The sequence below is a fragment of the Ipomoea nil genome, unplaced genomic scaffold (genome assembly GCF_001879475.1).
Source record: "Ipomoea nil cultivar Tokyo-kokei standard unplaced genomic scaffold, Asagao_1.1 scaffold2616, whole genome shotgun sequence".
Classification (NCBI taxonomy): Eukaryota; Viridiplantae; Streptophyta; class Magnoliopsida; order Solanales; family Convolvulaceae; genus Ipomoea; species Ipomoea nil.
Window position 1 is genome coordinate 326,517 of NW_017619044.1, and position 21,744 is coordinate 348,260.

General features: G+C 33.8%; 3 protein-coding genes across 6 annotated transcripts; 1 reads left to right on the forward strand and 2 right to left on the reverse strand.

Moving 5' to 3' along the window:
• Positions 1 to 251: 251 nt before the first annotated feature.
• On the forward strand, positions 252 to 17,124 carry LOC109154313 (probable disease resistance protein At1g59620). 2 transcript variants are annotated; one of them, XM_019302136.1, is made up of 4 exons: positions 252 to 2,564; positions 2,648 to 2,898; positions 16,663 to 16,666; positions 17,114 to 17,124. In XM_019302136.1, the coding sequence occupies exons 1-2, from the start codon at positions 1,563 to 1,565 to the stop codon at positions 2,873 to 2,875; spliced, it is 1,230 nt and encodes a 409-aa protein (XP_019157681.1). In that variant the 5' UTR covers positions 252 to 1,562; the 3' UTR covers positions 2,876 to 2,898; positions 16,663 to 16,666; positions 17,114 to 17,124. The 2 variants fall into 2 exon arrangements, with proteins under 2 accessions (XP_019157681.1, XP_019157680.1); XM_019302135.1 differs by lacking the exons at positions 16,663 to 16,666; positions 17,114 to 17,124 and adding an exon at positions 4,186 to 4,224.
• LOC109154314 (potassium channel KAT3-like) lies at positions 3,128 to 7,876 on the reverse strand. Its single transcript, XM_019302137.1, has 9 exons — positions 7,664 to 7,876; positions 6,087 to 6,302; positions 5,655 to 5,874; positions 5,255 to 5,572; positions 4,473 to 4,709; positions 4,264 to 4,362; positions 4,147 to 4,179; positions 3,602 to 4,024; positions 3,128 to 3,447 (listed from the first exon to the last, which is right to left on the reverse strand). Exons 1-8 carry the CDS (start codon positions 7,858 to 7,860, stop codon positions 3,794 to 3,796), a joined length of 1,551 nt encoding a protein of 516 aa, XP_019157682.1. The 5' UTR covers positions 7,861 to 7,876; the 3' UTR covers positions 3,128 to 3,447; positions 3,602 to 3,793.
• LOC109154311 (potassium channel KAT3-like) lies at positions 9,141 to 14,592 on the reverse strand. Of its 3 annotated transcripts, none has more exons than XM_019302132.1 (12): positions 14,283 to 14,592; positions 12,338 to 12,553; positions 12,026 to 12,245; positions 11,624 to 11,941; positions 11,303 to 11,539; positions 10,641 to 10,739; positions 10,533 to 10,565; positions 10,230 to 10,415; positions 9,885 to 9,965; positions 9,680 to 9,740; positions 9,425 to 9,586; positions 9,141 to 9,301 (listed from the first exon to the last, which is right to left on the reverse strand). In XM_019302132.1, the coding sequence occupies exons 1-12, from the start codon at positions 14,486 to 14,488 to the stop codon at positions 9,198 to 9,200; spliced, it is 1,923 nt and encodes a 640-aa protein (XP_019157677.1). In that variant the 5' UTR covers positions 14,489 to 14,592; the 3' UTR covers positions 9,141 to 9,197. The 3 variants fall into 3 exon arrangements, with proteins under 3 accessions (XP_019157677.1, XP_019157678.1, XP_019157679.1); XM_019302133.1 differs by having other exon boundaries at positions 9,425 to 9,580; positions 9,680 to 9,739; positions 9,881 to 9,965; XM_019302134.1 differs by having other exon boundaries at positions 9,425 to 9,580; positions 14,283 to 14,591.
• Positions 17,125 to 21,744: the final 4,620 nt, after the last annotated feature.

The following is a 21,744-nucleotide window of genomic DNA, read 5'->3' on the forward strand; positions in this document are numbered from 1 at the left end:
GCCCAAACTATTTTCGATTCTTGATGCTGGAGGAATGGCCTTATCGCTGCATGAAATGGTCGAGATGCTGTCTGACAAGCTCCGCTTTCTGCAATCCTTTTTGGAGAAATATAAGGTGGAAGCTGATAAAAACTGGGCTAGGGATATGGGCAAAACTATCCAAGAGAAAGTTGAAGATATCTATAAATATCATGACATAGAATCTAAGCTGACACGAGTTTATTTAGCGGACAGGGCAGAGTGTGTGTTTGAAGCTAGTAAAGAACTTCTTCGAACCTTGGAAATGATGGAAAGAGATATTGAGGAAGTTGTAGTATGGGTCCTGGTGGAAAAGAGAAAAAGAACTGCTTCATTGGATGTTGGGTCATCAACTAATGCTTTAGAGCCTGAAAATGAAGTGATTGTAGGATTCGACGAAGATGTAGAGACAATAATTTTCTGGCTCACTTGTTCATACTTTTGGAGGAATAGTAACATTGATGACAAGGTTTTGAAACCCGTTGAAAATCAAGGGTTGAAACTAGAAGTTATCCCACTTGTTGGGGAAGGAGGCATAGGAAAAACTACATTAGCCGAAAGAGTCTATGAAGATCCAATTATTATTGCTAGCTTTCACATTCGAGCACGGGTAGTTGTATCTCGAGTTCATAACCTCAAAGAGATGCTCATTGGTCTATTACGTTGTATTTCACCAATCACTGGTGAAATCTACAACACCAGTTATGCTCAGATAGCAGAGCAATTAAGCAAAAGTTTGACGGGCCAGAAGTATTTGATTTTCCTAGATGACATATGGACCACTATAGCATGGGATGCCGTCCAAAGGTGTTTTCCAGATAATTCTAATGGAAGTCGAATCTTAGTAACTACTCGGTTCATAGAGGTGGCTAAATACTTAAGTGCAAATCCCTACCATGTGAAGTATCAAAATCTAGAGGATTGTTGGGAATTATTTTCGAGGAAGGTGTTTGGGCAAAGTCATTTTGTTCCAAAGGAATTTGAGTTAATTGGGAGACACCTTGTTATTTTTTGCAGTGGATTACCACTAGAGGTTCTTGTAATTGCTGGACTTTTGGCAACGGTCAAGGAGTCGTTAGAAATATGGCGAGATGTCAAGGAAACTTTGGATGGAGTTCATATAGATGATAATAAGAACAGAATTTTGGTAACACTTTCATTAAGCTACAAGTACTTACCTAGTCACCTGAAAGGTTGCTTTCATTATTTTGGTGTGTTTCCAGAAGACAGTGACATTCCTGTTAAGAAACTAATCAACTTATGGGTTGCAGAGGGATTTATAAAGCCACATAACAATATGATTTTGGAAGAAGTGGGAGAGAGTTACTTGCATGATCTCATTAATAGAAGTCTTGTTCAAATTAATGAGCTAAGTATTGACGGCAAAATTAGATCTTGTAAGATTCATGATCGAGTGCATGAGTTTTGTGTGAGCGAAGCGAAAAAGGAGAATATTGTGTGCATTATCAATGACAATCATGCTCCAGAAACTAGTTGTTGGTTAAGCTGTCAAACAAGTCATTGGCCAATCACTCAAGTGAGTTATGGGAATTGCACTACCGATAACATCCGTTCCATTCTTTGCTTTGGTAAAGATGTATATATACCTTTCAAAATGCAGGTTGATATACCCATGTTTGAAAATGCTGAGAGTATTGGATTTATCATTCATTAAATACTCACAAGGCATGCCTAGTGGAATAGCGGATTTGATCCATTTGAAATATTTGGCTTTAAGTACTATTGCTTCTCTTTACAAGCTTCGATTTTCCAAGCTTCAAAATTTGCTAACTCTCATAGTTACTTCATGGATGGAAAGTTTTCGTTTGAAACTGCCATGTGATATTTTGGGTTTGCCACAATTGAGGCATTTGCGTGTTGACAAGAGATGTTCGCAATATCTCCCTTGCTTCGTTCAAGAAAATCTACAAACTCTTCATTGGTTGAAAGTTGCTAGCTTTGACCAAAAAACAAACTTTAGAATTGTTCCAAACCTGAAGGAACTAGGAATTTACATTGAAGGTCAACTGGCGCCAAGCTATCTAAAGACCCTTGTCTATTTACATCAGCTTGAGAAGTTGAAATTTGAAATTGGAAGAGTTGAGCGCTTTTATCTTCCAACTGGTTTTCCACCAAACCTTAAGAAGTTGACACTTCGTTATACTTATCTTCCATGGAAGGAGATGGACATAATTGGCAGGTTGGCGCACCTTGAGGTGCTTAAACTGAAAGATTTTGCCTTCTGTGGCTCAGAATGGGAACCAATAGAGCAAGGCTTTCGAAGATTAAAGGTACTTCTTATTTCACGTTCTGATCTCAAACATTGGAATGCAAGTTCTGATCATTTCCCGGTTTTGGAGCGCCTAGTCTTAAGATATTGCTGGGAATTGAAACGAGTTCCAATTAATTTTGCAAATATTGGAACATTGAAGTTAATTGTTCTAGAAAGTTGTTATTCTTCTCTTGTGATTTCTGCAAACAAGATTGAACAGAACCACCAGAAGAGGGAAGATCGTAAACTTCAAGTTCTTGATCTCGGAGCTAAGGTTTTGAAATATCAGTTTTATATTCTGATTGTATGGATTGATTTATTTTCTTTTCTTATTCTCATTTTGTATTATATTTTTAGGTTGGTATGCCAATTAATGAAGGGTCTGAAGAAGAAAGTGTTAAATTGCCAAATAATGAGTGGTCTGAAGCAGAGAGTTTTAAATTGCCAAATAATGAAATCTGCGATGAAGTAAATCTTGAATTTTCATCTTATCTGAGTCATGAAGAAGAAAGGCCAAAAGCTTTAAGGAAGAAAGTGATGAATGCTTTGAAGAAGAAAGTAATGAAAGCTTTGAGAAGAGAGTGACTGAAGAATTCAAGAAAGCCAGGGTACCTATGGAATATCTACATTAGATTCCTTAATAACGAATTATATTCCACTTTTGTTTAAACTTAATATCCTCTGCCACATTTTTACTTAATATTGTCTGCCACTGTTTTTTTTTTGAAGATGGTTTTGATGTGTGTTGTGTTTTGATACCTAAACTGGTAACTACTGTAAGATGGTTTTTGACAACTGTATTTGTAGTCAACAAATATACAAACAATCGTTTTCTCTTAAAGCACATATATCTTCCACCTCAGAGCCATTAGCCATAAGAACTTTAGTTCCTTTCTTCCCAAACCTTTTTTCTGCATTCAAGACATAATGAGATTTGACACGTGCATATAATGTTTCATTGCATAGACCAGTCATTTTAATTCATACTTGATTTTTTTTCATTAAATTATATTCATCAGTAATTAAGGATTTGTTACCTGCAATACTCAAAAGCTCTTGAATTGAATCGGGAAGGTGGACCAGCTTGCCTCTATGTTCTTCTTTTAGTTCATCATGTGGATGATGCCCGTGCAATATCACTCTTGTCGGAAATGTTCCTGATGATGCAATAGTTGTTTCGTTTATCAAGAAATTAAATAGTACAAGATAGGAGGAATCAAATCGGAACTTCTCAGTAGCTGTAGTGTGTAAAAGTATTCCTCTTAGAGCATTTTTGTTTCCTATTTTGAACAATGTGGCTAGTTAGCTTACTGTTTTCTTGTTGGTTTTGTCCTTCATAGCTTTCTGCTCCCTCATTACTGTTTGGATCTCCGAGAAACTCTCTTAGCATAGGTATCTCTTCCAACTCCTCTTTTCGTAGTTCCTTCAAATGCTGAGCACAAGACATTTTGTCGGGATGGTGAGTTGAACATAAGGAATGACTAAATAACAGTGAGTAGATGGTTATATACAGGAGTGGCCGCACTGATGAAATCTTGTCACAGTTACCTGACGAAAATTGGAAAGAATTTTCTTCCCGTCATCAGTAGGAGGCTGCAGCAACTGCTTGAAGTGATGATGACTGATGCGGATGACCTGAGAAAGCCTCTTGCTTCGCACTGTGAATGGCTGTGGGATATTAAATATTACTCCCAGTTCCCCAGCCATTTCTGGAGGTCCCAGTTTTGACAGGAACTGTTTACATCAGTTTATGTTAGTGAATAATCCCGTTTGCTTTTGCGTATGATTTAACTTTTCTCTGCTTTCAGTTGTTTCAGAATTTGGAATTGTATCGAATCAAAGCTATAACAACTAACCTGTTCTGTTCCGTTTTTGTATGCTAAAACATCCTGCAGTTGTAAAAGGTTGTAAGGATACTATGTTGCATAAGTAGAAGCTAGGGAACCAGAAGATCAAAGAAGAACAATACAAACCACTGCACCAGATACAATGACATAGAAATCCGTTGGTATTTCGTTTTGGATAATGATATCAACTTTGGGTGGAAAGTATTCTGCTTTTAGTTCAGATACCTGTGTAACAACCGTAAAAACACCTTTGTTAATTTTGCAGATCAAGATTTGGAACAAGGATGAAGTCCATTAATGCTAGTCTGATGAAGATGGTAAAAAAAACATGTTACCAACTGAAGAATGAAGTCCTTAGATACACCCTTGAAGAGGTAGGTGTTTTCAAGAGTTGAACAAAACAGGTGCTGAGCAATGGCAGATCTTATCGCCTTTGGCAGGTCTTCCAGCACTTCTTGCTGCAACTCTGCTGTCTTGAATTTCAGTGTCATATGAGCCAGCATTTGTTCCTTCAGCCCTTCTGGAAGTCGATTCTTGCTCGCGTATCGCAGTATATTGTTGATGGCATCTCTCTGCACAAAAACAACCAACTATTAGAGCAAGATCCCACCATCATTTCCCCACGGGTAGCTCAGTTGGTTCCTGAGTGACAGATTGTGGGCAAGAACATAGGATTGAGCCTTGAAAGTTACAAGAGTGGCTCCGTGTAGACACCAGGCATTGATTGGTCCTTCCACCTAATGGATTGCTGAGTCACGGTCGCTGAATTACCGTGATTTACAGCTCCACAATCCTGTGCCGGAGTGTGGAGACCCTCGGGGCGAGACTTTTTGTGGACAAGGATGCAAGATCGAGCCTTGATAGCTGCAAATGTAGGAGTTTCACCCTCCTGTGGACTGGCTCCTTGTGGACACCAAACACTGGTCCTTCTACCTATGGACCGTTGAGTCACTGCGATTTACACCTTCACAAACCTTTGTCACGGTGTGGGGCCCTTGGGGCGAGTGATTTCGCCTTTTGTAGGCAAGGGCAAGACTCCACCCACAAATCACGCAGGAATGAGCAAGTAACATGTTTGCAATCATAATTTGTGTGAAGAAAAAGGATAAGTACGTACCATAGCAAAAGTTCTCACTGCACTGTGGACAATGAGATTGGTCATATTTCCAATCAAGTAAGCTATGAGGCCAATGTTGAAGAGCATGTAGAAAATGGTGAAGACCTTCTCCACATTATTACGGGCACACAGATCTCCATAGCCGACTGTAGTGAGAGTGACAAGGGACCAATACACAGAATAAGTGTAACCAAACCACACACTTCTATCTTTGAAATCATGAACCTTAAATCCAATCCATGTATTGTATGAATCATGGTAGTGTGTTGCAAGCCAGAAGTAGAAGCAGCCGGCAGAGTGGACCGCAAATAAAGTCACCTGAGATAGAGAACTCTCACCGTCAAATTAAAACTTTTAGTTGAGACAAAACACATTTTTTAATGTATTGTACTATACATACGCATATTAGTTTGAAGGTTCTTGTCCAGAAGTAGCTGAAGCGAGTGTCCTTCTCTAGTCGGGAGAAGAATACACTGACTTGACGGAGCCGCCATAGTCGAAGCAAGTTGAGAAAGCCGAACACTTGATCATGGTGCACTTTGCCGGTGATTAGGCCGTATATGGTTTGGAAGGGTATAGTTGAAGCTATATCCATGGGAAAACCTAGATGTGTAACATACCTTCAAGCAACATGAAATATTGCTTTCATGATCATATATATGTTGTGCTAAATAAGTCCATTTACTTAGACTAATCAGATCGAGTTTTTTTATTTGAAATGATCTTTTCGACTTTTCATTTGGAGAATCTGAACAATTTTTAAAAAATTTTTTTTTTGTTATTTTTATGACTTATCGAAAATGGTCAATAACATTAGCTACCAGTAGATTACCTCAAAGCAATTTTGTTGTGATCATCCACAAGCAAATAAGTGGATTTGTCCAAGTAAGCTACAAAGAAAGTGAGGATGATATCAACACTAAAGAAAGCATCCACCACTAAGTCAACGGGCTGGAATGACCCCGTTGCCACCTTTCTAAATGCGAGCTCGAATGGGGATGACCATGCAGAGTACACCACTAAGATCACAAGAAATACTTGCCACACCCTACAATAATAGTAATTTGATAAGTTGTGAGTAAAATTATTAGTATCTAATTAAATGGCAGAATACCAAAATCAAAGATTGAATCCAGGTATAATATGAATAACTACTATTGATATTAAGGCTACTTGGAATACAAAATGATTGAGATAATAGCATCGAGGTAATTTTACGTTTTTTTTTTTTTTTTTTTTGTTTTTTTGTTTTTAATTACATGGAAGGGAACACTCAAACTATTTTACGTTTATTTTGGTGCGGTGGCTTGTCAGCATGTTTGATTCACACCCGTTTGATTCAGCATGTTTTTAAGTCTTGAGTTGTTTTGCTTGGCTTGTCAAATACTATTGAGTTGTTTTCCATCATATTTCTATCCCTAATTAACCATAGAATGATGAATTAGTTTGTTTTTTTCTTTGTCGTATTTTAGAAAAAGAGAAAATTTCACTTTTAATCGTTAACTATTATGACATTGTCACCTTTAGTATTAGGTATCAAACTTTAGTTTGATGTTGTTTATTCAAATGAATTTTTTTTTTCATAATTAATATGTTTATTAGTTACTAAATATTTTTATTATGTGGGATATTATAAATAAATTTGGCAATATATTGATTCCTCCGTAATGTTTATATTTGGATCCAATTCAAAGTGAATCAAATAAAAGAAAAATTATTCATGCTACATACAACATTATTAAGTTGTTCATAGTTGACCAACTTCAATGACATCGGTTCGACTTTTACTATTTACAAAATATGTATATGATTTAACTTCACTGATATCAGTCGGACTTCTACTACTATTTACAGAGCATGTATATATATGATTTAACTTCAATGACATTGGTTCGGCTCTCTACTATTTCAAGGTATACTATAACATAAATATGAGTTAATTTTGCTTTTGGACTTGTGACTATTGAAGTTTTGTTAATCTCAATCCACGACATTCAAAAATGTCAATTAATTAGTACATTAACTATTCAGTTTTTTTAAATCAATTTTTGGTCCATTCGGCCAAAACTCACCAGAAAATATTAATATATAAAATAATGAGGGTATTTTAAAGGAGAAAAGATAAGTAAAATGACTAAAATATCTTCTTTACTTCACCTATTAATATTTTTCGGTGAGTATTGACCGACAATTTGACCGGAATAACCAAAATTAATAAAAATTGAATATTAATGTACTAAATTGATAATTTTAAAAGTCATGGATTAAATTAACAGGGTCTCAATAGTTATAGGACCAAAAGTGAAATTAAGTCTATAAATATTAATATTTCACCTAAAAATTACCTTTTTGTGCTAATTAAATTAAAATTCTTGAAAGAAAAAAAAAAAAAAAAAAAAGTGTACATACCGGTATCTACGGTCATAAGGAGCAATGACAAATCTTCTAAGCTGAGCAGATCCTTCACCCATAACACTACCAAAAGCCGGCAAGAGGCTGCTGGGAACTGAGGCCAAGTTTCTTATTTCTCCGCTAGCTTGTCGCCGGTACATCGGAGACCTCGTTTCCGGCACCGGAACCGGCGATCGTGCTTCCGGTTTGCCCATCTTTCAAAACCGAGACTTATCCTTCTTGTTTTTACGTACACATTTTTTGTCTGGGATATATATATATATATATATATATATATATATATATATATATATATATATATATATATATATATATATATATATATATATATATATATAGTATGGTGCATGTGATACTGTGGTGTATTATTGTTAATTATTATTATTATTTTGATTTTGATAACCATTGATATTATCGATCGTCCCAAAATATTACTACAAATATATATATAATTATGTCGTTGTTTAGGAGCTTCATGTATGGTCGTTCATAGCAATAACACTAACAAATTAGTTAAAAGTTAAAACCAACGCAAGATTCACTTTGTTCCCATATTTGGGAATTTCCCCATACACCCTCTAAGCTAGTGGACAACTAAGTCAAGTTGGTCTGACAATTTGTTTAGTAAATACAAAATCTCAAGTCCGATTTTTCATGGGAACTGTTTATTAGTCTTTTTGATTTAAGCCGGTTAACTATGAATAACTTAGACTTGTTTATATAATTGTGATCTTTAAATCGGCTATGGTTATTTCAAGGTGAGCTTCACCCAAAATGTACATTCGATTAGTGGTTGTATGTAAGTTTTTTCATAGAGAAAATTTCAATTTTGGTCACATGACTATAGGGCATTGTTAATTTCAGCACCTGACTTTCAAAAATGTCAATTTAGTACCTTGACTATGTAATATTTATCAATTTTGATCACTCCGGCTGAATTGACGGTCAAATTTGACTTAAAAAATTTAATCAAACATTTAGTCTATAATCTGAGGGGCAAAATCGTCTTTTGATCCTTTCTAGACTAAATGTTGGATTAAAATTTTTCGGTCAAATTTGACCTTCAATTTAGCCGGAGTGACCAAAATTGACAAAAATTACATAGTCAAGGTACTAAATTGACACTTTTAAAAGTCAGGTGTTGAAATTAACAATGCCCCTATAGTCATATGACCAAAATTGAAATTTTATCTTTTTCATAAATCAAAGTTAATGAAGTCGGTCCACATTAGTTATAACTAAAGCTAGGTTTTTTTTTTCCTATAATTTTAATTCGAATTGACACCTCCACATCAGTAAAAAAACTATGATAAAGAATAACCTCACAACCACAAGATTATAAAGTTGACTCTCCTAAACACTCTATCTTCTTGATTTGAGTCACTCAACTAAAGTTACAAGCCCTTGGATAGTAGTCACCGGTTTTCTAGTCACTCAAAATTCACCTCATTCCAACATCTTTTTTTTTTTTTTTGGTGAATTTATGCAACTGGTAGTACTGTAAGATGGTTTTTACCAACTGTAAAAGTAGTCAACAAATATACAAATGATCATTTTCTCGTAAAGCACCAATATCTTCAACCTCAGAGCCATTGCCCATAAAAACTTTACTTCCTCTCTTCCCAAACCTGTTTTCTGCATTCAATCCAACACAAAGAATGAGATTTGACACCTCCATAGTTCCATATATACAATGTTCCATTGCATTATTAGAATAACCTTAGCTTTTTCTTCAGTAAATAAGGACTTAATTGTTACCTGCTATACTCAAAAGCTCTTGAATTGAATTAGGAAGGTGGATCAGCTTGCCTCTACTTCCATCTTTAAGTTCATCATCATTTGGATGATGCCCATGTATTATCACTCGTGTCAGAACCATCGTTCCTGATGGCGATGCAAATGTTGTGTGGTTTCCTGCAACTTATATATCAAGAAGATTAATGGTACAACATATATAGAAGACATCAAATTGGAACTTCATTCTCCATCATGGCTAGCTAGCTGTGAGCTTACTGTTTTCTTGTTGGTTCTGTCCTCCATTATTGCTTTCTGGTCCCTCAGCTTCTGCACTAACCTGCAGATTAAAAACCAAAAAAAAAAAAAAAAACATCTTAGGAAAGTATATGTTGTCTTTACTGTAGTTGTTGTGTCTGATGATTTTGGTTGCATGTTTGTGTAATGGCTGTACACACTCTTGTGCAGGTGAACATTATTTTACCTCGTTTTCGTTCGGGTCACCGAGCAAGTCTGTTACAATTGGTATCTCATCCAATTCCTCCTTTTTTAGTCCCTTCAAATGCTGAGAATGCATGAAAATTTCTGTCAGGATGGTAAGTTGCTAGAACAAAATTGAATGTCTCAATGACAATCAAGAAATTATTTTCTGAATCATGCAAGATAGAGAATTTGTTGGGCGGATCGAAGGCCTGAAGGGCTAAGTCCAGCATCAGGTGGCTGGGGATTGTCGGGCAAAGGTTTGAAGGGCCAAGTTCAACACTCTGCCTTTCGAAATGTGCTGGCTTTTGTCGTAACGGTAAGCGTTTATCATAACAGAACTGTTTACCTGACAAAAATTGGAAAGAACTTTCTTGCCATCTTCAGTGAGGGGCTGCAGCAATTGCTTGAAATGGTGATGGCTGATACGGATGACCTGAGAAAGCCTCCTGCTTCTCACTGTGAATGGCTGTGGGATATTAAAGATCACACCCACTTCCCCAGCCATTTGTGTAGCTCCCAGTTTTGACAGGAACTGTTCAGATCAGATCAGAAGATCATATCATATAGTTTGCTAGCTCGATCGATCTTCTTTCAATTGTTTCAGTTCTTGTTATTGTATCATCAAGATGATCAAACTGTAACTACTAACCTGTTCTGTCCCATTTATGTATGCTAAAACATCCTGCAGTTGTAAAAGGTTGTTTACTACGATGCAGAAAGAAAGGAGAAGATTAATTGCAGCAATAATAATACTAACCACTTCACCAGATACAATGACATAGAAATCTGTTGGTATTTCATTCTGGATAATGATGTCAACTTTGGGTGGAAAGTATTCTGCTTTTAGTTCACATACCTGTGTAATCACCATATATTGTTAACATCTCTAGCTTGCAAATCAAGAAAAATGGATTTCGAGAGGCAACTCCAGTCAAGTTGGTTAGATGTTGACTTGGTAATATAACCACAATGTTACAAGTTTGACTCCCAGCGGGAGCAGCCTATTGGCTTTCTTGGTTTGAACCGATCAGCTATAGACAACTTAGACTGGTTTATCTACTAAGATTTAACGTAGTGCACACCTTCAGATAGTGCCTGCAGGTTTCCTCATAACTCAAAAAAGATATGGATTCCCAGAGACAACTCCAACCAAGTTGGTCAAATTGTTGTCTTGGTAACCACAATGTTATAAGTTTGACTCCCAGGGCGAGCAGCCTATTGGCTTACATATTTTGAATCGATCAGGAGATCAGCTATAGACAACTTATGCTGGTTTATCTACTGAGATTATATTTACGCAGACCGCAGTGCACACCCTCAGATAGTGACTGGCGGCAGGTTTCCTCATAACTCAAAAAAGAAATGGATTTCCATGAATGCTTGTGTGATGAATTGAAGATGGAAAGAAACATATGTTACCAACTGAAGGATGAAGTCCTCAGAGACACCCTTGAAGAGGTAAGTGTTTTCAATAGTTGAACAAAACAGGTGCTGAGCAATGGCAGATCTTATAGCCTTGGGCAGATCTTCCAGCACTTGTTGCTGCAACTCTGCTGTCTTAAATTTCAGTGTCACATGAGCCACCATTTGCTCTTTCAAACCTTCTGGAAGTCGGTTCTTGCTCGCGTATCGCAGTGTATTATTGATCGCATCTCTCTGCACACCAAAACCAACCATTATTATAACCTTTCGTATAGGTCTAATGACTCTGACACCAAATTGAAGTATGCACTTATATACCATGGTGAAAGTTCTCACTGCACTGTGGACAATGAGATTAGTCATGTTTCCAATCAAGTAAGCTGTGAGGCCAATGTTGAAGAGCATGTAGAAGATGGTGAAGATCTTCTCTCCAGTATTCACTGCATATAGATCTCCATAGCCAACTGTAGCTAGAGTGACAATGGACCAGTAGGTAGAGTAAGTGTAACCAAGCCATAAACTTCTATCCTTAAAATTTGGAACCTTAGATCCTATCCATGTCCTGTCTGAATCATGGTAGTGAGTTGCAAGCCAGAAGTAGAAGCACCCTGCCGAGTGGACCGCGAATAAAGTCACCTATAATCATCCGTTAAAAGTTTTTTATATTCAATCTGTTTCGTTTTAACTAAAAGTTTAAACTATAAGTAAAATTGTACATACGCATATTAGCTTAAAGGTTCTAGTCCAGAAGTAGCTGAAGCGGGTGTCCTTCTCTAGCCTTGAGAAGAAGGCACTGACGCGGCGGAGCCGCCACAGCCGAAGCAAGTTGAGAAAGCCGAACACCACACCACGGCGAGTTTTGCCGGTGATTATGAGATATATTGTTTGGAAGGGAAGAGTTGAAGCTATATCCATTGGGAAACCCAGATGTGTGACATACCTTTAACCAATAACACGAAATATTTTAATTTCTTTCATGATCATTTAAAATTGTACAAAGTATAAGATTGAGAAGTGAAGGTGTAGTGATACCTCAAAGCAATTTTCTTATGATCATCCACAAGCAAATAGGTAGATTTGTCCAAGTAAGCTACAAAGAAAGTGAGGATAATATCAATGCCAAAGAAAGCATCCACCACCAAGTCAACAGGTTGAAGAGACCCGGTTGCCACCTTTCTAAATGCGAGCTCGAATGGGGATGACCACGCTGAGTACACCACTAAGATCACTAGAAATACTTGCCACATCCTACAATATTAATATAATGTTAAAATTGATTTCAAATCAAATCAATTAAAAAAAATTTAAATCCCTCTGGTCAAAGACAAAGAAGGGTGGATGGTGGTTTTTTTTTTTTTCTTTTTTAATTTTTTTTTTTAAAAAAATAATTTTAACTTATTTAAAATTATTAAAATAGATTTACAATTATTCTTTTTAAATGTTACGGTCATGTCATGAGCCAATGCCCACTACTATAGCTGACTTTATGTTTAATTGTACGATTTTCGATTATTAATGGACTCAAAGACCTAATTGCAGTTTTACATGTAGTTTGATCGTTAGTCTATTTAATTTTATTCTTAATTTTTTTTTTTAAAAAAAAATCAATTGATCTGAAAGAATGGATTCTTGGTTTGACTTTTTTGTTTTTGTTTTGTGAATTATTGTTTTCATCCACTTGGTTTTCAAATTTACGAAAGTCAATCCAATCTAAATCACGTACACTCGTAGTAGAAATAATTACATAGCCAAATATACTTTATGTCCAAAATTGATTAATAGTCAAATATACATAGTCAAAAAATATTTATTACACTCGTAATGGCCCGGGACATCTTATAATTCTTATTTGTGTTGTCATTAACGTTTGGGAAAATTATCGGTTGTTATACTGTGCACCATAGTCTGAAAACGACGTTGTTTTTTTGTAAAGAAACGACAACCATTAAATTTTAACAAATTACGTAATTTTTGTGTGTTAATAACAAAATTAAACTACATTGTATCTAATTCACATTGTGTGAATAACTTATTTCACATTTTGTGTTTATATTATCAAATGAAGCTGTAATTGAATTGAAATGATACTTTAGTTGTGTTGAAATGAAACTGCAATATGTATAAAATGAAACTGAATAACATGTCTTACATATTGAGTATATATATTGTCAAATAGAACTATAGTTGAATTGAAATAATACTTTAGTTTTGCTGAAATGAAACTACAGTATGTATAAAAAAAACTGAATAACATGTCTCACATATTGAGTACGTGTATATTGTCAAATAAATAAATAAATAATTAAATAATTAATTAAACACAACCAATGGTACGGAGAGGGTGAAATTAAAAGTGGAATTGAAATTGGGTGACTTTTAATTTCAATCATCGTACCACTGGTTGTGTTTATTTATTTATTTATTTATTTATGTCATTAGTTTGTGAGATGGAAAAGACAATATTACCCATGTTAAATGGAGAGTAAAATTTTTCGGCAAAAATTAAACGGAAAATGCACCTGAAGGACTAAATTTGCTAAGAAAGTTATAGTCGTGGACCAATTCTACAAGTTTTAAAAATCGTGGATCAAAGTTGTTAGTGACACCATAGTCGTGAGACTAAAATTGTAAAAAACTCTACAAATAGAACTAATTACGTGGAATGGGTGTCATTTCTTTTAATGAAAAGAAATGACACTGTTTTAGACCATGGTCCAGTGTAAAATTTGCTGAAAATTATATTAATGATGTTTTCTAATCAACTACTAATAAATGCTGCTCCATTAAAGATTATCTCGCTATTTTCTATTTTGAGTAAGCAAAATTTTTACAAGCAATACTGTAGGAAAAATCCATAAATATCTATTTCAGCTGAAAATTACTGCTTTTTTTTTTTCACCTGTTTTTTTTTAAAGATTTCTTTGTGCTAATTACAATTCTTGAAAAAAGAAATAAAATAAAAAGAGTTTGAAGGTACCTGTATCTACGATCATATGGAGCAATGACAAATCCTCTGAGCTGAGCAGATCCTTCACCCATTACAGTACCAAAAGCCGGCAAGAGACTGCTGGAAACTGAGGCCAAATTCCTTATTTCGCCGCTGGAACGTCGCCGGTACAGCAACGGCATCGGAGACCTCGCCTCCGACAACGGCACCGGCGATCGTGCTTCCGATGAGCCCATCTTCCAATTCAAAACGGAAACTTCTTGCTTACCTTCCGTTTACATTTGTTGTCTCATTAGTTCATTGGGACGATGAAATAATGAATAATATATAGCATGAAGACATAGACGTGGGGTTATTATTATTATTATTATTAAATAATTATTTTTGGGTGATGAGGAAAACTCGCAATCATTACCCGAGAGTATATACGGTATAAATCATACTCATATGCAATAGCCAACTGCAAATCACATAAGAGGTAAATTGCACTAAAAGACCATACATAATTGATTCGACCAAGATGATATTAATAATAATCGAATTCGTGAAGTTTTAAGAGATTCATTTTTGGTTGGTCAGGGAAACAAGCTATACAATTAGTTAATCTCAAAGATAATACATTTTTCAAGCTACCATATATGCATGATTGATTGGTTGACTTACTAGCCAGTGATCCTAAAATGACGGTCAATTAATATTTTTATTTTGTTATTATATTTGAGTTATATTTTCAAGCTACCAGGTTACCAAGCCTAACACAAACTGAATGATTAGCTTTTAGTGCAAAGGATTTAATAAACGAAAGAAAGGTACGCGCGCGATAAAAGATTTAAAGATGTAAGAAACGATGATGGAAAGGTACGGTGTGTTACTAAATAATACTACAAAAATATTATTTTTTTTTTTGAAGAAACTACAAAAATATTATTAAGAGTTAATTAATGGTTACATGACTAGAGCGAAATTACTAATTTGGTCCTTGACTATTTTTTTGGACCAATTAAGTTCCTCAACTTTAAAAATCTTAACAAATTTGGTCTTCCGTTTGTTTTGCCGTTGGACATCTGTTAATCCGGGACCAAATTGATAATTTCACTATAATCAAGAGATTATTTTAGTAATTAACTTTTCGGAGAAAATAGTGCATGTGATGACCGAAATGGTCCTTCGACTATAGCAAAATTACCAAATTGGTCTCAAGTTAATAGATGTCTAATGGCAAAACAAACGGAAGATCAAATTAGTTAATATTTTAAAGTTGAGAGACTTAATTGGTAAAAAAATAGTCAATGACCAAATCGGTAATTTCGCTATAGTCAAGGGACCATTTCAGTAATTACCTCTATTATTTTTTAAAAATGTAACAATCACAACAACGAAATATATATATATATATATATATATATATATATATATATATATATATATATATATATTATTTGACTTAGAAATCATGCTAACATAAGCAAATGTGCAACTGGGAATTGTTAAAGCTATGATGACTGAAAGGTTGCATTATTGTTGTTTGTTAATTACAATGCCCTATCCAAGTCAATGATCAACAGTTGAGATGGCACTGCACCAAGAGCAAATTTGACGACTATACATATATAATGAATCAAACATATATGTAATCCAGTTTTTAATCTTTTCATTTGATTATTCAATATTTGTAGTATTAGTTATATATTCTTGATATATTATATATAAGTATCATATTTTTTATTTGTTAATTTATGCTAATATGGATGATATATATATATATATATTAACATATCATACAAAAGTAATTTTATGACACGTGTGTACGTGGGAGCGCACAAATAATGGCTTTACAGAAGAGTTAAAATATTTTTTGAGTCAAAACTTTCAAAATAAGTTTTTAAGTGATTGTTTTAAAAATGATTTCTTCATTTCACCATTCTCAAACGTTCCAAAGCTTCATTTCTTAACACATTTTTATGAAGGATTTTAGTTAATTAAGAAAATCATGTTCTTCACCTTTACCCATTCCACAAAAATTTTCTTCATTCATACTTAAAGATATATATGATCTTATAACCTTTTAATTTCTATATTTCCAAAGCTTCTAGTATGTATACATAGAAGGATGGGACAGAGCTATTAGGCCTCCCGGGTGTGAGGAAGGAGATGTGAAGAAAGTGGTAAAATGACAGTTTTACCTTCATTATTGACTGCCCACTAACAATACATTAACAGAGGACTAAATTAGGTAAATATTGTATAGTTGAGGACTTAATTGGGTAAGAATGGTAGTCGAGGACTAAATTTGTAATTACGACATAGTCGAGGGACCATCACTCTTTAGTCTATTATAAAGACATGCATGTACAAAGTGTATCTAATTAAGTCATATTTCAAACGGTGTAAATACTTGGGTTTGTAAGAGGCGAGTTATACACTTATACATCAAGTGTGGTTATGGTGACATAGTGGCAAGCTTGGTAACAAAATGGTGAATTTGTTGTACCCTAACTACAAAGGGGTGACGATCGTAGAAGTGCATGCCATTATGATATGCGCAAGGGATTCATGAGACAAGGGACGGGGTTGGTGTTTTGTTTCACCTAGTGCTATGAAGGATTGAGATTCATGGAAGCTAAGTGTTATCACCACACTGAGAAGTGTGAACGAATCGATGATGGCTGTTCATCGAGGGTGGTAGTAATGCCCACAATCGAATAGGTGACTTGGAGAGTAGATCGAGTTAGCAATCTTAACGGGAGTGCCCTTAGGTAGTGGAGTAGGTGTTGCCGAACCACTACAATTTCGAACAGTGTTGCTCTTTCCCTTTTTCTTTTACATTTATGCATAGTTGTCATATATTTACAATCACTTAGAGTTGCATAAACTGGAGCTAATTTATATTGGGGCATAAATTGGAACACAAATTTTTATAGCCTAATTTATAGCCTTATAGTTAAACATGTTAGACAATAATGTGGCTAACATAAACTAAAGTAACGAGGAACCTGACCTCGTAATAGTGGAAGCTTCAGGATCATCTGAATATCCGATCCCTTGCCATAGTCGTTGGTATTGCCACTGGATGGTAAACCTGCAGAACAAAGGTTAGTGTTTTGTCTACCACTTCTCTCCCGAATACCTGATGGTGCGTGTATTCTGAACACAGGAGCTGTGAGAGGACTGTTTTGCTTAGAAGCCTACATGACATCAATATAGGCAGATATTCAGTTAAAGCTAAATTGAATATCCTAAGTTGCCTAACAGATTAAATCACTAACTGACCTAATCTTCTACTTGCACCACAACCACTTAATTAATACAATATATTATCATATATTATATTAGGGAAAATACTTACATTCTCCCACTTGGTGCAAGTACTGACACAACATTCATCAGAGAACAAAATACATGAACCATAGTAATATGTCCTCTACTTATCAAGTGAGTAATATCTTCTATGATCACATGCATTTAAATTCCCTTAGGTTCTTTATGAACAAACCCTACGTATATTCTTAGTCCCTTAAGGCATGTTTCTCAAAATTTATTATGTGCACAACTGAAAGAAAAAATCATCCAAATCCACTGTATAATCTCTAAAACCTTAGAAGCATGCCTTAAGTACAGATCTCTTAATGTTAGCATAATGCTAACTGTATTCTATGACTTTTTTATAAGTTAACTTTAAAACACTACCTCTAACGGCTAAGAGCTTGGAGTTGACACGCCTGTCACTCCCACTCATCAAAATAGCCAAAAGATAATCAGTCACAGAAACATTCCAATACTTAGACAACAAACCAAAAAATCTAAGTCAACAAATTTGGAATATTAAACATACACCATAACTTCCCAAATAATCTCAAGGTCCATCTCAAAATTAACTGAACATTATGAGTCTTACTTATATGTCTTGCAAAATTGTTTTGAGCCTTACAAACCAAGATGACACAAGATCAATTTTGAAGAAACTAAAGACTCTATTAATTGCAGAATTTATTAATTGGCAATGCACCACAAGTTAAATGCTTTCGTTCTAATTATTCCTTAATATTGTTACGACATTTTCATAAATATGTTGCACAACCAAACGTTCAACAAAATGAACGTATGAATCTATAAGAACAAAATCTAAATTAATACTTGTGGAAACTTTTGGACTTATTATTAGACGCACAATCCAATTTGGAATGTATGAAAACAATTAAATTCAGCAACTTTAGTGGAGTATTTTAATGATCTTTTTCTAAATGATCATTCTCACTGATTAAGATATTCTTTAGCCAAATTAATGCTATAACACTCATAATTGATTTTACCAACTAAATAATGAAGATATAATTCCCCACCATTAGTTGGGCATACTAAATAACCAATATTTGGTCCCAATTATAGTCCAACTAAATGAATAATTAATGATGACAAATTCTCCACCATAGTTGGACAGACTAAAGTAATAAAATACACCTTCCAAAACCCAGTTGGAATTTGGCTCAAAAGATATATTTTATTATTGGAATCCAAAAGAAGTATATCATAGCAAGCAACTTACTATAGTTAGTCCAAATAACTAAGTAAGCTTCGTGAAACAATTAATAAAAGGTGCTTAATTTTTGGGAAATAACTAAATACATGTTTTGCCCATGCAAACCATGAAACTCAGAATTATAATTGAACTAAATTTATAAATTCTAAGAAATTGAGATAAAATTATTATCTAATGGGTTGATGAATTTATTGACATAAAACTAGCTTGCATGTGGACTAAAGTTTTAATTCTATTAAATCCAATTAATAAATCCTTATGATAATATTTTAATCTCAATTACTAAATGGCCAGAAGAATCTAGTGACATAAAACTTGTCTGTGGGCTAAAGTTTACTCAATTAGATCCAACTGAAATTTTATGATGAAACACTTATCAAATGAGTTGAAGAATCAAGTGACATAAAACTGGCAATTTATATCCTGCACCAGGGCGCGCATTGAATTGTGAGCCTTGATGCAAAACGACGTCGTTTCAGATTTTTTTTTTTTTTTTTTTTGAAATTTTGCTACCCTGTGTTGACGGTTAATTTTCTTTAAAAAAAAAAAAAAATCTCATGTTAAAAAATGTACATAATTTATACTAGAACACACATAATTGTATACATGAATGTACATAATTGTATCAACAAAATACACATACTTTTTTTTTTTGAAAGATAATACATATAATCTAACATAATACATAATATATATAAACTTTTAACATAATAAACATCAACTCTTAACATACTACACATAAATTTCCTGTTTCGGATGTACATAATTGTATAAAAAAGATGTAAATGTACATAATTGTATAAACAAATACACATAATTGTATAAACAAATACACATAATTGTATAACAAATTAAATGCACATAATCACGTCAACTCCCTACATAACTTACCAAAACGACGTCGTTTTGGGAGGCGCGAGGCGCACAGTGCTACGTGCGCCGTGGTGCATGGTATAACGATTGCATAAAACTTGCATGTGGGCCAAAGTTTTAATTCAATTAGATTCATTATAACTATTATGATAAAAACTTAAGAAATCATGTTCTTTTTCTTAATCCCTATGGGCAAATTAAGAAATATGATCTAAAGTTTGCATCATAAAATTAAGCTTCATGATAGAGATTGAAATTACTCACAAAGTAAATCAAAGTCTTTATTTCCTATCATACTAATAAAACTATTAAACTACATTCCGATACATAATTGCCTGTGGACTAAATTATGATCATAGTTCAATATTTCATCCTAATTAATCATACAAATATAACAAAATTGCAATAGTTATGCTGTGCAACCGAATGCACCATGCGCATGGTGCATACGATGCAAAACGACGTCGTTTTGACTAAAAACGCGCGTCCCACTTAAAAAAAAATTCAGGTTCGATTCTCGGCAATAGAATTATTGTGGATATATAGTTATGAATTTCTAGATATATAGTTATGAATTTATGGATATATAGTTATGAATTTATGGATATTTAGTTCATTCATTGTGGATATTTAGTTCATTCATTGTAGATATTTACTTCATTCATTCACTGTGGATATATAGTTATGAATTTCTGGATATATAGTTATGAATTTCTGGATATATAGCTATGAATTTATGGATATTTAGTTCATTCATTGTGGATATTTAGTTCATTTATTGTAGATATTTACTTCATTCATTCACTGTGGATATTTAGTTCATTCATTGTGGATTTTTACTTAATTCATTCACTGTGGATATATAGTTATGAATTTGTGGATATATAGTTATGAATTTATGGATATATAGTTATGAATTTATGGATATATAAAAATGCTATTGCCGGGAATCGAACCTGATTTCTTCTTTAAGTGGGACACGCGTTTTTTTAACCAAAACAACGTCGTTTTGCATCGAATGCACCATGCACCATGTGCATGGTGCATTCGGTTGCACAACATAATTTGCGACAAAATTGCTTGTGGGCTAAATTCCAATCATATTACATACAACTAGTATTTTCACCCGCGCGATGACGGAATGGAATTGTTGTAATATATTAAGAATATTTAAATCTTTTCTGACAATTTCAAATTTAATCCTATACTATAGTTATTAATTATTACGATTTATTCTATGTTTATAATTCTTACGTTAATATTCTTACTATTATTATTAACACTTAACTACTTTTAAATATTAATTTTACCACTTATATTATTATTATTATTATTATTATTATTATTATTATTATTATTATTATTATTATTATTATTATTATTATTATTATTATTAGTTCCTTTTCAAGTTTTGTTAGTATACAATGGCCGTGAGGCACACAATAATAATATAACCATAATTAAATATTCTTGTATTGCATTCCGTGAGTCACAATAATAATATAACAATAATTAAATATTCTTCAATTCTAATATTCTTCTAGGATTTCTATTACCATCATTAATTATTCCCTAATTTACCATAATTAAATAATTTGACCAATTATAAAGAGAGATTATCAAATAATGCACGGGACAATTTTTTAATTAAAAAATTTAAAAATTCATTAATAAAACATAAGGTTCTCATAGTTTTTTCTTAGAAACTATTTAATAAAGCATTTTTTTTTTAGAAATTGGTGGGCCAAACCGCCTACGACCGTTTGCGGTGGATAGATCTCGAAAAAATACGCAATTTCAAAAAAAACATTTGTCCAAAACTGACAACCGAGTCAAAAGTTATGCCTTGCCGAACATTTGACACATCACAACTTTTACCCAGAATTATTGTATGAATGGGAAGGTAAAAATCAATATATTTTATTGGGAAGAGAGATTTTTTAGGGATTGGGCGGGAATTTAAAATTATAAGATTTTGTTATTATATATAGTATAGATGTACAAAGGGAATTGTATTACACTATTTTAAAATTTTAGAATAGAATTTTTACCCAGAATTATTATTGTACGAATGGAAAAGTA

Bases quoted from the DNA above. Each gene is read 5' to 3' on its own strand.
- LOC109154311 (XM_019302132.1), bottom strand. From the start codon at position 14,488: ATGGGCTCATCGGAAGCACGATCGCCGGTGCCGTTGTCGGAGGCGAGG. The intron at 9,966-10,229 runs GTAAACAGTTCT...ATGCATTCTCAG, and splicing joins TTCTTTCCAATTTTTGTCAG to CATTTGAAGGGACTAAAAAA. The intron at 9,587-9,679 runs GTAAGCTCACAG...TTGATATATAAG, and splicing joins ACAGAACCAACAAGAAAACA to TTGCAGGAAACCACACAACA.
- LOC109154314 (XM_019302137.1), bottom strand. From the start codon at position 7,860: ATGGGCAAACCGGAAGCACGATCGCCGGTTCCGGTGCCGGAAACGAGG. The intron at 4,710-5,254 runs GTACGTACTTAT...GTTTTTGTGCAG, and splicing joins CAGTGAGAACTTTTGCTATG to AGAGATGCCATCAACAATAT. The intron at 4,363-4,472 runs GTAACATGTTTT...GTTGTTACACAG, and splicing joins AGGACTTCATTCTTCAGTTG to GTATCTGAACTAAAAGCAGA.
- LOC109154313 (XM_019302136.1), top strand. From the start codon at position 1,563: ATGGGAATTGCACTACCGATAACATCCGTTCCATTCTTTGCTTTGGTA. The intron at 2,565-2,647 runs GTTTTGAAATAT...TTATATTTTTAG, and splicing joins TTCTTGATCTCGGAGCTAAG to GTTGGTATGCCAATTAATGA.